At 31.4% G+C, this 15,378-nt stretch overlaps 1 protein-coding gene across 3 annotated transcripts in view; it reads left to right on the plus strand.

The window, feature by feature from the left end:
- Nucleotides 1-14,431, plus strand: part of LOC145329465 (uncharacterized) — a 38,294-nt gene extending 23,863 nt beyond the window's left edge. For 2 of the 3 annotated variants that reach the window (XM_080173623.1, XM_080173625.1), the window contains exons 14-15: nt 3,240-3,382; nt 11,509-14,431. In XM_080173623.1, the coding sequence (XP_080029749.1) occupies nt 3,240-3,382; nt 11,509-11,600 (235 nt within the window). In that variant the 3' untranslated portion in view covers nt 11,601-14,431. The remainder of the gene's footprint in view (nt 1-3,239; nt 3,383-11,508) is intronic. The other variant, XM_080173624.1, reaches the window with a different exon arrangement.
- The last annotated feature ends 947 nt before the right edge of the window (nt 14,432-15,378 follow it).

Here is a 15,378-nt window from a genome sequence, read left to right on the forward strand (position 1 = left end):
CTAAATCCACGAAATATTTGAATTATTTGAAATCAGGGAGTAAGGTAGATGCTATCAATAAAATCTTCAAACATTATTTTCATTAACTTACATTTCTTTTACTCTGTAGATAATATTCATATAAACCATAATTAAACTACCTGCACCTAAAGAATAATAATAACAAATATTTTTTATGTGAAAAAAAATATTGATAATCGAGTTAATGGAAACTTTAGCTAATTCAAAAGATTTTACTAAAAATAACATCTTCCTAGTTTAAAAAAGGCGAGAATAATTATTTATTGCATCATATTAAAGACAGCTTTCCGGGTATATTAAGATGAAACACTATAAGATTAGAACTGTTTATGTTTTATTAGCCCCGACGGCAGGGCTTACAAACTTGCTTTAAATTGGATTTTTATTTTAATTTTCGAGGAATACTGTCTAGGTATAATTCTATGCTATACATCACTTTTCAGTACGGCCGAGAATCGATCCTAATCCACCGGATATTAATCGGTTTCGAAGCCATTGTGGAAAAAAAAACATTTTTTTCCTGTGTAAAATCCCTATATTCAATTTTGAATAACAGAGGTCTAGTATTTTCTTTCATTCTTTAAGCAAAGGTAATTCAGGATGGTTATACAACTACAAAATTTTATTTGTTTATTCGGGATTTTATATTTTTATGGACTTTAATTCAATTTATTAAGGGATAAGACAGTAAATTGATTTACTTCCCCAATGATGTTAAACAAAATTACCTCTTATTTCGTTTAAAATACGTAATTGGTTTACAACCAACTAAACAAAATTAAAAAGGTTCCCAACAAAATGTTGTAAAACTTTGGGTACCACACAAGTGTAATTTACAGTCTAGATTCTCCTTCCCTCTGCTAAATTCACCTTCTATACAAGCTGCCGATTTTTGTTGGAAGAAAAATATCTAAAATGTCTTAAAGTATTTGACTATAACATTTCTAACACTATGCTAGTATAGAATACAATATACAGTATCGGATTAGTTTTTACTAACAAAAGTATATTTCAAAATAGCCAGATACACACAATCTCCAGAAGAAAAAAAATATAATAAAATACTAAAATTTATTTTACATTAGATGTAAGAAAATGACATACAGCAAGGATAAAAACATTAGACGGTAGGCCAAACGGACAGTAACACAAATTCTAAAGGACATCATTACGTTTTTAGGACTTTATTATAGAGACCCTTGATTATAAAATGATACCTTGCAGTTGTCCTAGGAATCGTTTCTGGCTTATAATGAATGTCTATACTCCTGAAAAGCAAAGAAATAAAATGTATGCAAGGTCTTCTCAGGTTTTTTCTCTCTCTATATCCTTATACTAAAGTAACAGGATGTTTGTCTGTCTGAATGTCTGTCTGTGTGTCTGTACCGAAGGATCTCGCTAACCGCTGAACCGATCGGGTTCTCCTTAACAGGGTAGATTCTCATATGTCCTGGGAAGGTTTTTAACTAGTTTGGGGGAGGGTACTACCACCCTTTCAAAAGAAATGACAAAGAAATTGAAAATTTTCTTAAAATCTGGGAGACTTCAACTTAACATTAAGAGGTATCCGTAACATAAAGAATTATCGTAAACTTTAATAAACAAAAACATTTAAAGTGCCACTAGAGGTCCTAGGGGCGTAGCCGCTAGTATATATATATTATACTGGCGGCTCTACCCCTCTAGAGGTGGGGGGGAGGGGAGATTAAGGGTGGAACCCCGCCTATTTTTAATTTTAGTTTTACATATTTAATAGTCTCTACCCCAAGATAGTTAAAACACCTGCCATGGATTGGATCTATGAGATGCTTTATTGTAAAGGAGAACCATATTGGTCGAGTGTATTCGGTACACACAGACAACCAGACAGACATCATGTTCATTTTATATAAAGATCGTTATATCAGATAATATAAAGTAGTAACCTTTTTGGTCTGTAGTGAATTGTCTCACTAACCGCTTAACTGATATGGTCCTCATTTACAGTGAAGCTTCTAATAGGCCCTGCGATAGTTATAGGCTATGTTATTTGTATACCTTTAAAGTCTGGGTATGGTTTTATGCTATTTTTATGCCTTTCCTAATTTCTTTGAATATAGAGCCCCTAGATTCTAGGGGCGCAGCCGCTAGTGTAACTAAAAGTGAAATAAAATAGACAATTAATTATAATCGTGCTAATAAAAATATATCTCCAAGGAAAATATATAAAAGAAAATTATATTTTTCTGTAAGTAGTTTTGACATTATGGCAAATTTAATCAACACTGATAATAAAACATAATTCATTAACAGGAAAATGTAAAATAACAAGACTGAAAACAATCATAGATGCGCAGATTTGTACATTTATAATTTGAATGATTTAACATATAAAAATGAATAACAAATATAATATTTGAATAGAGAAATTGGATAAATTCGAAAATACAAAAATGGGTAAAAAAAAATTATTATTGTGTTCAACGGCATTAATGGAAAAAATAGGACAAAATCTTTGTGATTTAAAAATACAAAAGCTCAACAACCACAGCTTGAATTAAAAAAAAATTAAACCAGTCGCCTTTTTAGGGTGTCTGCAGCTGCAGCCACCAATGTAGTCTTTTCACTCCATGGAGATTTTATATCACCTTTAAAAAGAAATCTTGTGGTCCCTAAAAGAAATATAAATTAAATATTGGTCCTATTTTGTTCTTGTCTATACACAAGAATAATTTATGGAGATTTACTTTTGGTTTTGTTTTACCCAGGAAGGGAGGAAATTGAATCGTAAATTACACTAGTGATCAAGTTTTTCAACCATATTGGAAGCTTTTTATAGTGTCTATATAAAAGGGATAAATTTAAATTTGATAGTGATTGGCCGAAAAATCCCGAATGAATAGTCCATTATTCTAAAATGACGTAATTTTTATACCTTAAGATTACTGATTCTTCCTAAATATACGCCCATAGATGGTGATATAAACCAGCTCTCGGTCTATGAGAAGCTTTACTCTAGAGGAAAATTAATTATAGCGGTTAGCGAGACCCTTCACTATATAACAACAGTTTCCCTCTTCTCCCCTCATCTGCCTAATTTTTTATGACGTCACATGGCTGATTTTTGGGACACCTTGTCCAGCTACTTAGCTTACTGTTACTTTTATATAAGAAATCTAATTACAAAATTTAAATCCATGAATCCTTTTAAAATGGTTTAATTGTTCTATCTGTTTTAGATCAAGCTTGAAGAAGCGAGATGAGAATGGTGGGGGTAATGCCTCCGCCGCCAGCTGCAATGTTACCTATTCTTTAGACCCTGTAGTGAACAGTAAAACAATCAAAGAAATTATCATGTTAGAAAATATTGGTGGAGGTAATGGTAATGGCTTTTTTAAAAGTTTTTTAAGTAAAATTACTCTATAATTTGCTTTTAAGTCAATATTAAACCCTACTCTTCAAGAGTAACACTTATCTACGTTTGATGCTTTGTTTGGAGCAAATTAAACTTAAAGTTTTTGCTATGTACCTGAATGACCCTTAGTGGTTGTTATCGACTTCAATCATATATGCAATATTTGTTATAATATCTTTCAACTAACTTCCTTTCTTTCCATATAAAGTCAAAACAATAATTTTTGCCAAACGGCTATGTCATAGAAGCCTATTGGGGTACTTGATGCACTAGAAGCTACATTGTTAAGGATAAACATATTTATTATCGGATCCTTCGATACACACAGAACAGACAAATATACGGACAGAAACACATCCTCTTACTTTTATAAATGGAAAATCATCTTTATTTACCTTTTGTTAATAATGTACATTCTATTAACAAAGTATTGTTGTATAAACAGTGCCAAATAATATTATATACAGGGATATATAAATGGAAGATAAAATAAACTTCCCCCAAGTTTTTTGGTATTTTTTCGTTATTTTTGATCCCGGAAATATTCTTTGAACTTCCCTTAAAAAGTCATCATTAAAGTAAGAGGATGTCTCTCAGTATGTCTTTCTGTACCGAAGGATCTTGCTAATCACTGAACTTAAATGGTTCTGTAGTTGTAGATTTATATCAATTTTGGGGAAGTAAAATCCCACTCCACTTAAAGTGCCCCTAGAGACCTCTATTTTGACAATCCATTGGCCTATCTATATATCTCTGAAAATGCTAGAATAACAATATACTGTAATACATCAAAGAAATGTCAATAGATTGGATTCATAATGAATGAAAGGAAGAAATAACTTATTTATAGAAATTATAATAATAATAATAAAGGCATCGGAAAGTGAATTAAGAAATAAACCTTTTAGTAGCGAGGCTACTCTATTATTTACTTTGACTCTCCGGTTAGTCCAGTTGGTTCGTGACGCTATGGGGGAAATGTAACTTTCTTGGTTTTTATTATTGATAGACAACTGAATTTTTAAGTGAAGATTCCAATAATGTATGTGCATATAGTCTATACATTATTTATTTTTCTTCTTACAACTCACTTTGTTCGTTTGTTCATTTCATGTTTTTTGTCTTTCGATACTTACTTGTTATTTTAGCCTGAATGAGTCACATGCACAGGAATTTGCAGTTGGGGATGTTAATAGGGGTCAGTACCTAACCATTTTATCCAAGGAAAGGGGAGAGTATAGGGATTAAAAATAGTTTAATTTTATCTATAACAGTTAGGGAGTTGAATCCATTTTTATAGAAGCAGAAATATAATCTATGATTATGGTTTGGACCCTCTAAAACTGTAATCTACCTTTCCACTTTCCCCTCTCTTGGTGAAGATATCTTCAACGCCGATACGATTTTTGAAATGTAAGATTCCACTTTCCCCTCTCTTGGTGAAGATATCTTCAACGCCGATACGATTTTTGAAATTTAAGATTCCACTTTTGCCTCTCTTGGTGAAGATATCTTTAACAAGAGAGACAAAAGTGGAATCTTATATTTCAAAAATCGTATCGGCGTTGAAGATATCTTCACCAAGAGAGGGGAAAGTGGAAGGGTAGATTACAGTTTTAGAGGGTCCAAACCATAATCATAGATTATATTTCTGCTTCTATAAAAATGGATTCAACTCCCTAACTGTATAAATGCGTTATAACTAAGAAATCTATTTATTTTCAACTAATATCATCATCTATTTTTTCTCATATTTAGTTTTTGTTTATTCTTATATCAATTTATTCATGAAAACAATATACATAAATCATGATAAATAGAAATTACAAAGAACACAACAGTACAGTTTTAAGCTTTTTTATACTAATAACTAGCAACTAAGCCCCTAGATGCACTTAATGGGGATTAGGGGTAATTCGATCATTTACTTTACACTATATTTTAGTTTTAAAAAGCGGTCAGGGAGTTCTTAACCCTTAACAGTCGGGCCCCTTGCCGCACCTTAATCAGTCGGTGGGGGGGGGGGCGTTCAACGTTTAATACATTATGTAGACATGTAAGAAGGGCTTAAGTTTAAAATTTGAAGTCTCTAAGTCAAAAATTGCGGCCACAGGAGCCTTTTAAAGATTTCTGGAGACCTGGAGGATCAGGACCTGCAGGATCATACCTGGAACCTGAAATTGACTTGAATATCTGTATTTAATATGAGGATGTACTACTAGAGGATATTTTAGTATTTTGGTAAGATAAAATGCTTTGTTTAAGTCAAAAAAATATTTTTGCTCTTTACCTGGATGACCCTGCCAGGTTTGCTGGAATCCTGTGCCCGCCAGGATGGAGATATTCAAAAAATTTCAACTCTCAGTTATGTGTCATACCCACACTTAAAAAGTCAAGCAGTTTGGGCTCTTTATCTTTCACACAAAGAAAATGAGATAGAAAAAACCGGATGGGGGGGCGTTCAACGCCCCCGCCCCCCCCCCCCCCCACCGTTAAGGGTTAAGGTAACGATTGACAAACACATTGATAGACAGACAAACACCCTGTTACTTTTATATGCAAAGTTTTATACTATTTTCGCTGCGAATTGTTGACTTTATTGATGCATCTAAAGTTAAATTTTGTTTTTCATCCGCCATGTTGAGCGGATTAATCTGCAAATCGACAAAAAAAATCCAAGGCTTGGCTACAACTGCTGATTTATAACCTACAACTGACGACTGTAGAATTTGTAGCATAACTGACACACAGACGGACACATTATCTTATTCTTTGGCTCCAAACTTTAGGTACTTTCAATAACTTTTGATCGGCTGATTTCAAACTATCAGTGTCAAAATCTTTTTACCATTATTTAAAATCTAAATAAGGGGTAATTATGTTCATCATCAATTATAGATAACTTTTTCTCAGATAGAGAAATGTCCAAAATATTTAGTATATTTCATATTAAAAATTAATTCATTCTTGTATTGACTTTTATAATTCTATGCATAATTACTTTGTACATATTTTTGCAATTATCAATTATTTAATTATTTGTTTTTAGAGTTCTACAGGGTCATTCAAGAGAAATGATTTTTTTAAAAACTTAATTATGCATAGAAAATAAAACAATTATGTAAAATCCTTTATATATTTGGAAAACCTATTATGAGACATTTATGTTTCAAAAAGTTGAAAATGATTATTTCAACAAATTATGTCCTAAAAACCGGTTTTTCCAAAGGCCTTTTTTTCGAAGATTTATTGATTTAAAGGTTGTAAAAAAATGTGCACCTTTTTTAAATTCAAATTGCGCAGCTTGTGTTAAAAGTAGAAAAATGTTATGCATATCGTTAGAATCGTCATAAGCTCTATTTTTTACTGCATGAAAACCTTTCCAGTGCTACGCATGGTATAGGAGCTACGAGGTAAAATGTTCCAATTTCTTAAAACTTTCAACGTAGCTCCTAAACTATAAAAAGCACAAAAACGGTTCTTATATTTTCAAAAATTAGAGCGTATGACGATTCCAACGATATGCGCAACATTTTTCTACTATTAACACAAGCCAAGCAATTTGAATTTCAAAAAGGTTCACATTTTTTTACACCCTTTAAATCAATAAATCTTCGAAAAAATGGCCTTTGGGAAAACCGGTTTTTAGGACATAATTTGTTGAAATAATCATTTTTAAATATTTGAAACATAAATGTCCCAGAATAGGTTTTCCAAATATATAAAGGATTTTACATAATTGTTTTATTTTCTATGCATAATTAAGTTTTTAAAAAAATCATTTCTCTTGAATGACCCTGTATAAAGCAAAGTAAGGTTTTTTATTCAAAGAGATCTTATATTAGCTTTTAGAAACCTGAAAAAAAAATTAAGACTCTGAGCTCCTCTATAGATCAATTCTGCAAATAATTGAAAAAAGCTGTATAGTGTATTTCATAAAAAAAAAATAAGGGTATTAGTCAAATTTTTTTCATACATTCCCTCTAAAGTATTGTGTTACAGAAAATACTAAAATTTAAAATTTGGAAAGCTTTTGATTTCCATTTTTTAAAAACTTTTAGCATTTAATTATTTTTACCTCAATTACAATAAACAAAATTATTTTATCTGAAGATTAAAATTAAAATTATTGGTTATAGATTTGGACACTAATAATCTGTAACCAATCCATCAGACAATTTGAGCCAATGAATACTATAACGTGGTTATAAAACTTTGGGTACCAATTTACAGTCCAATGTCTCCTCTCTTCCCGGGAATCTTAATTTTTGCATCTTATCGAAATATACAATGATAGTTAAGTATGACGTCATATTTAATAAGTTGGCAGGACTAAGCCAGACAAATCAGAGTTTTGGATAGGATGTATACACATTAATTTATCAAGGGCAGGGTTGGGGAGGGAGAGGACATAAGGCTGTTAATTACTTTGGTATCCGTAGTTTTATAACCTCATAAATATATCTAATAAAACCTTTTTGTGTGTAAAGGATTGATTTTAGATATTTTATGACTGTAAATTCTAAAAAAATATTTCCTTTCCTTCCAAAAATAATTAGATTTTTCACATCCATCAATAATTGACAAAGAGGCTTTAAAATACATTTTTAGAAAAGTAAATTATAAAATTATAAATATGATATTTTGTCTGTTAAGCAAAAATGAATGTATGAATTTTGTGAGAAATAGCTGAGTAATTTGTTGAGATAAAATTTGTTGAGTATACTTCATAATTTTCTAGTCCTGAGATATTTTGTTCTTAAAATAATATAAAAACCAACGATGACAACATCTATAAAAGAAATTAAGAACTAAATATAAATAAACAATTCAATATTTAACATTATTTAGAAGTTTTGACAAAAATGGCCTATGTATATAAGATGTTTTATAGGGACATATTTAAATCTTATGACTCGATTAACAAAATGCTTTGCTTTAAAAATTAATTTACTATTGATTCTAGGAGTCTACATTGAATAATCAAATGAATAGAATGACTACATTATATAAAAATTAATAGTGTGTTTTAAAAAATTTATGTGTATAATGGTATGGTAATTGTGCCTAAGGACAATTCTAACATGCCTGAGGTACCCGTTACTATACGGACCTACACAAGGACGTCAAAGCTTTTAGATTTGGGGGGTGGGGGGTAAAAATGTTGGTGTTACCTACGGCACCCCCTCTTTCATTTGAGGGGGGTAATCCTTATATCATGTAGACAAGGACGTCCAAGCTTTTTTATTTGGACGTCCCTGGACCTACATGACCGACACTCATAATAGAAAAGCATGACCTATTTTTATTTAAATTTACTTGAATGATATAAAATGTTTAGCCCTTGCGCCTGGCTAAAACAAAATATTATATAAATAAAGGAATTCACAGGGATTTTCAAGGTATATCTCACTATACGATAAATTAATTTACATCCCTTCCCTAATCATAATAAACAAAGTTAACCCTTCTGTAGATTAAAATTATTGGTTGAAATGAGACTCAACTTATTAAAAACCATTCGATAAAATTTCAATAAACAACCAAAGATACTTAGCTAATAAATAAGAAGAATATAAGGATCTACTGCAGTTCACGGTAAAATATTGCTGGTAACGAATATTGCTTAAAATCTATGAATTTTAAAGGCTTCTAGCTGCCAAACGGCTGAACGTACAGATCATACCCGCACACCATTTTAATCGATATAAGAAGGCCTACAAATAATCTGGAATAGCCAAGATCCAATGATGCACAGGAAAAGCTTCACTAAAAAAAACGCGTAAAATAGGCCTTTTTCGCGCATTTCTCTGCACTGCGAGATAATTATGCATTATTGATTCATGGCTATTCCAGATTATTTGTAGGCCTTCTTATTCCGCCTAAAACAGTGCGCGGGCATGATCTGTACGTTCAGCCGTTTGGCAGCTAGCAGTCTTTTAAATTCATAAATTTTTGGCAATATTCGTTACCAGCAATATTATACCGTGAACTGCAGTAGATCCGAATATAAAACTTTGGGTACCAATATAATATACAGTCCAATGTTCCATATCTTCCTCCATGAAGTATTCTAAACTGTCATAAACACAAACTTCTTGAACAAGAAAGTTTGTCCAGGTCATGATCAAGGACAGTAATATCAAATTTTACTTTATTTAAATGACGCTTTGACAAGAATGTCCAAGTTTTTTACTTTCTAAAAAAACTTTGGAATCGGAAAGGGGGTAAAAAGGTGGGCCTTGCCAAATAAAGTTTTACCTTCCCCCTCACAAGAAAAAAATCTTAAAGGGGGGAGGCGGATGTGCCACTTTTTGAAACCAAAACTAAAAGTCAACAAAGGAACTCAACTAAAAAAAGAGTTACAGGTCTGAGATTTTGCATGGCAGTTGCTCTATAGAGGTACAATATGGAACTGTGAAGAAACGGCGGCGCCGAAAACCGCCGTTTCCCGCCGAATTTTTTATTTCAATTTCTCGGCGGTTTTCGGCGGATGCGCCGCCGTTTCTTCACTGTTCCATATTGTAACCCTATAAAGCAACTGCCATGCAAAATCTCAGACATGTAACTCTTTTTTTAGTTGAGTTCCTTTGACTTTTAGTTTTGGTTTCAAAAAGTGGCACATCCGCCTCCCCCCTTTATTCAGTAGGGTATTAGAACCACAACCATAAAATATGTGTTTTAACAAACGCCCCCACCCCCCTGTGTTGAAAACCAACATATAGGGTGTGAAATATAAAAAAAAATTGGGTATAGTCCCTTTCGTAACATCGCACCTTATGGGGCGATACTTCGTATTTTTCACAGTAGCTTTTCTCCTATTTCTAGCCCCTGCGGGGGGCTCTAACCCTGTGGGGCAATCACCTGACCCAATATAACCTAACCTAACCCTAAATAACCTATAAAAAGCCATTTTAAAAATACGACGAATCGACCCTTATGGGGCGATGTTACGAAAGGGACTATTCCCAAAAATTTGTATCATTCACTCATCTGGAATTTAAATACTGAAACTAGGGACGAAGTTACCAATTTTAAAAATGTTCTAAATTTAGCATTGCCTAATTAATGATTAGTCTTCCAGGTTTTTATTTTTATTGTCTAAACTCTGATCAAAGTTAAGGCCCAGACTTTATAAGGATTTTCCTTCTATCAGGCACGCAGGGATAGGACAATAGAATACAAATTAATCTCCTATACAATTCAATCATTTTATAATGAGTATCTACTTTCGTGGAAAACATTTACTTTGGCGCTTCTTTTGGATATAATTGTCATTTTATTATAGATGCTTATCTATAATTATTTTATAAGTAATGAAATTACTCTATAGTTCACCCTGTCTTGCCGTCCGTCCATGGCGCTAGTTAAGAAATGCTGTTTTCTCTACGGTTATTTAAGATAAGCATCGGAAATTTTGGTGATGTTTTCTCTGTCCCAATAAGATTAAACATACATTTACAGTATATACATATATTACTTAGTCCGTTGATATATCAGTCATGTATAGTCAAAGAAAAAGATACTTTTTTACAAATATTTTGTGATATTTTTAGATTTATAGAATATTTTCTCTTTTTTATGACAACTAAACATCTGCTCTACCTACTTTGTTCATTTGTCTATCCATGATTGTTGGTCCTTCGCTACTTATGGATGATGTCATCTTTGTTTCATCCCTTGTCCTAAAAATAAATTTAGTTTGTGTTTAGTTTGACTTGACTAAACTTTTCTTTGAGACTTGTTTTAAACTTATTTAGCTAGCAACCTTAATGAACAAGAAGTAATATGTACATAAGTAGGAAGCAACAACAAGAAAAAAAACTACATTTTAACAAGGGAAATAATTGTAAACTACAATGCATATTTAACCAAATTATATTTTAAATATTTGTCTATAGTGCATTTCCTATTAATAAAATATTTTATGAGCATGATCATGCCTCAAGTCACTTTCATCCCAACTATTGCAGACAAACAAACCTTTAATGTACGGCCTTTGTCTAGAAGTCTTAAATGTGCATCCAAAATGTTTTAGCCGGGATTCGAACCCATTATCTCTCTCTCCAAATTTATATTATTGTTTTATTTAGGTGAGCTATATCATGAGCAGTACAACGAGCATGGAGTAATGATAGAGAAGAATTTGTCAGATCATGATCTTATACAAAAATACCTAGGATAAACTTTCAAAATTCTTTGTAATATTAAGATTAATTCATGCCAAGTTTTAATAAAATAAGTTCTATTAAGGGCATTAAAGCAGGTAGAGGGACAAAGTGACTCAAAAATCACTTCTCCTCTCATCTCCCTCATTTTTATGACGTCACATGGCTGATATTTGAGTCACTTTTTTCCCTCTTCTTAAAGGAGTGAATAATTTAATTGTGAACCTTCATATGTTTCTTTTAAGTTTCATATAATTGAAAATTAAATTGTATCAACTATATGCTATTTATTTAGATTGAAATGCTCTTATAAGATTTCCCAGATATTTTAAAGGATAAGACAATGGACGATAATGTTATTTACATCTCCAACGAATAGAACAATAGAAAACTTTGGGTACCAGAATAATTTACTGTCCACTGTCCTCTTCCTCCCTGAGAACTATGCCCTGATTATATTATTATTTATTTGACAGAAGTTTATTTTTATAAATATTAAAATATCAATGTTTTAAGCATAATATTATTCATTATGCTTCTTAGTATAATTCTTCCAATAAATGTGTTTTAAATCTTATTCTTATATATTTGTAAATATGTAAATTTCATTAAATTATATTTGTGTAGAAAATAAAAGCAAAGCTACTTTATAATTCGAAATATCTGTCTGTTCATCAGTTAGAAACGGTCAGAGGAATACGTCAATTTCTCTGACCACAATGAAGATAGATAACTCCAAACTTTTTTGAGAGAATTCCCGATACCATGACCATACAGTATATAACTTACTGGGTCCCGTCGTTCTGTCGATCATGCTACAAAAGACCAAATCATATTTCATGAAATTTATATCTGTCTTTATAATGAAAGCCTGCTCTATAACTCACTTGAATAATTCAAAATTCACAATTTTGTGCTTCGCTATTTAAAGATGCTGTCATCCTTGTTACCAGTAGAAATATTTTTTTTATCAAAATCATTTATCATTTGATTTTTCTTAACCAGGCTTAGTTTAATATGCCTGGAGCTGTAATTTATCTTTATATAATAGGCAATAATAATGTTTTACTAATTTTAGAAGGTAATTATTTTTTAAAGTGACCCTAGCACTTTCACACAAAGTGTCTTGTTGAGCACTGATACCCATTCCGCCCCTCCCAACTTAATTTAAAAATAAATTGGAAGTTTGTAATTTGTTTATCTATAACTTCAGGTCAGGTTAGGAAAGATTATATTGAGTACTGGGTAGCCCCGCAAGATTAAGACCCTCCACACCTTCCTGAACTTTCAATTTATTTAAGGTGCTTAAGTTTCAGTGCTCAACAAGCCCATTGTGTAAAAGACCAAACATCTTGCATACTGATAATTTGATGCTTTTCTACTAGCATTTGGATAAAATTGTCTAACTATATAATTTATTAACAACAAAAATGAAAAAATATATTTATATTTTAGAAAAGCTGTGATCCTTAATTTACGTTTTAGTGGTTAAAAAACAAGGACTAATTATATCCAAAGGTAGACAAAAACAAGCTAAAAAAAATTAACAAACAATACAATTTAAAAACTAATATGATATTTAAAAAACGTCTATGTGTTTTTTTTTTAATCATACAGTTTTTGATTGATTTTGTATGAAGCCCTTTATAATTTTAAAATATTATGGTCTCCAAATAAATCAAAAAACTATAGTCAATTTTAGTGGCTCTGACAGAAAAACTTAGGGAAATAACTTATTTATAAGAGTAGTTGCGCTAATAAAAATGAATACATAGAATACAAATAATAATATATGGGAAGAATGGTGCTTTCATATAAAGTCCATGTTGACCCCCCCCCCCTCTTTATTTTTAAAATAGATTAAAAATAGGTTGGATTTTTGCCAATGCCTAACCACTGTGGCGGCCCTTACCCTGCAGGACTACACATATTCAATCTAACCTGACCTGATCTAAAGTAATAAACAAACAAACAAAAAATACCACTCTCCCCTTATTTTTAAGTTTTATTTTAAGATATAAGGGGGGGGGGGTGATTTTATCAAGCTCAACAGGGTACTTAATGTGAAAGCACCGGATGAATATCTTAAAGCAAAAAGAAAAAAGAAAATTTAACTGCCTTTGATAAAAAGTTATTGTTGAAACTTTTTAAAAACTTTACAAGTGGAAATATTTTTGAAATAAGTGGCTTTTTAACTTTTGTTTTGAATTACTTGGTTGCTATCAAAAACATTGAACTCAGTTAAGTATTAGGATATAGAAATACTTTATTTCAACATTTTAAACGTTTAATGTATTTTATTTTAGATTTTACTGCAAGGCTACTCTACAATACATCTTCAAGACTTATGTGTTGTCTTTATGTTTTTTTATATTAAATTTAATAGGTATGAGATTTGTGAGTTTTGCTTTTTTATTTTTCAAAATGTGGATTATGGGAGTAACTTTTGAATATGTTGTTCCGAAAATTTTCAAATACGAAATAGAATTTACACCTCCCCAGATAACAATAACAGACAATACAAATTTTTCTTAGCATCTTTCGAGCCCCTTGAAAGATGTCTTAATAGTTTACAATAGTTCAAGAGAAAAAAAACCTTAACTAAATATTTTCTTTCTAACGTATAGAGTGGCTAGGTCTCCCTTTCTTCTCTATTATAAATATATCATAGATTTAGTAGTTTTACAAAAGCTTTGCTACAAATGTTGACATTATTCCTTGTTTTAAGAAATGTAATTGATTTTGTTAATTGTCTATAATAAATATCTGTAATAAATCAAAATAACTTCAATGTATTATTTTATATTTTCTTCTAGAATAAATTGTGAAATAAATGTTTGATATGCTACTTTTGTTTTATTTAGTAAGGTATTTTATCTGAAGCTTAAGATTTCAATAACCAATTGAGTTCCCCATTTCAGAGAAGCTTTACATTAATCCCGTGCTGTTTTAGGCTCATTCATTTTTAGGATTAATCAGGGAGGAGGGGTACATTAGACTGTAAATAACACCGATATCCAAAGTTTGGGAATAGTCCTTTTTTATAGGTTATTTTAGATTAGGTTAGGTTATATTGGGTTAGGTGATTGTCCCAGAAGGTTAAACAATTGGCCCCGCAGGGTTAGAGCCTCCTCAGGGGCTAGCAATAGGAGAAAAGCTACTGTGAAAATACGAAGAATCGCCCCTTAAGGTGCGTTGCCACGAAAGGGACTATATCCCACGTTTTCTAACTACGTTATCTTATTCGTTGTCTCAAAAACATTGGGTGATAGAGAATTGTGATGGATTAGTTCTAGACTTGCAGTGTCAAAACCATTCAACCAATAATTTTAATCAATAGAATGTTTTTTTCTTTCCAGTATGGCTTCGAAACCGATTAATATCCGGTGGATTAAAACCAGTTCTCAGCCATACTGAAAAAATATGTATACCATAATATTATAGACAATTTTCCACGAAAAGTAAAATGAAAAATCATAATATTAATATATATATTGTCTTATCCCTTAAGATCCCTGAAAAACATTAATATTATAGAAGCAATAGCTCAAATACATTAAGTAGAATCATTTACATAAAAGATGTTGGTAAAACAGCAAGATATTAATATGTTTTTCCTCTCTTTTTAATACCACAGATATATACTATGTATGTATATGGTTGGGCTATACATTCACATATTTCTTTGAAGTAAATTTTTTCTCCATTCCTTACGTTCATCCGTAACAGAAAGCTCTTATAATAAATTTACAAGTATAGATGTGTAATTCAGACAACTACCTACCCAAAGTGGCA

Source organism: Acartia tonsa, chromosome 10 (assembly GCF_053477335.1).
Source record: "Acartia tonsa isolate MP-2025a chromosome 10, ASM5347733v1, whole genome shotgun sequence".
Taxonomy (NCBI): domain Eukaryota; kingdom Metazoa; phylum Arthropoda; class Copepoda; order Calanoida; family Acartiidae; genus Acartia; species Acartia tonsa.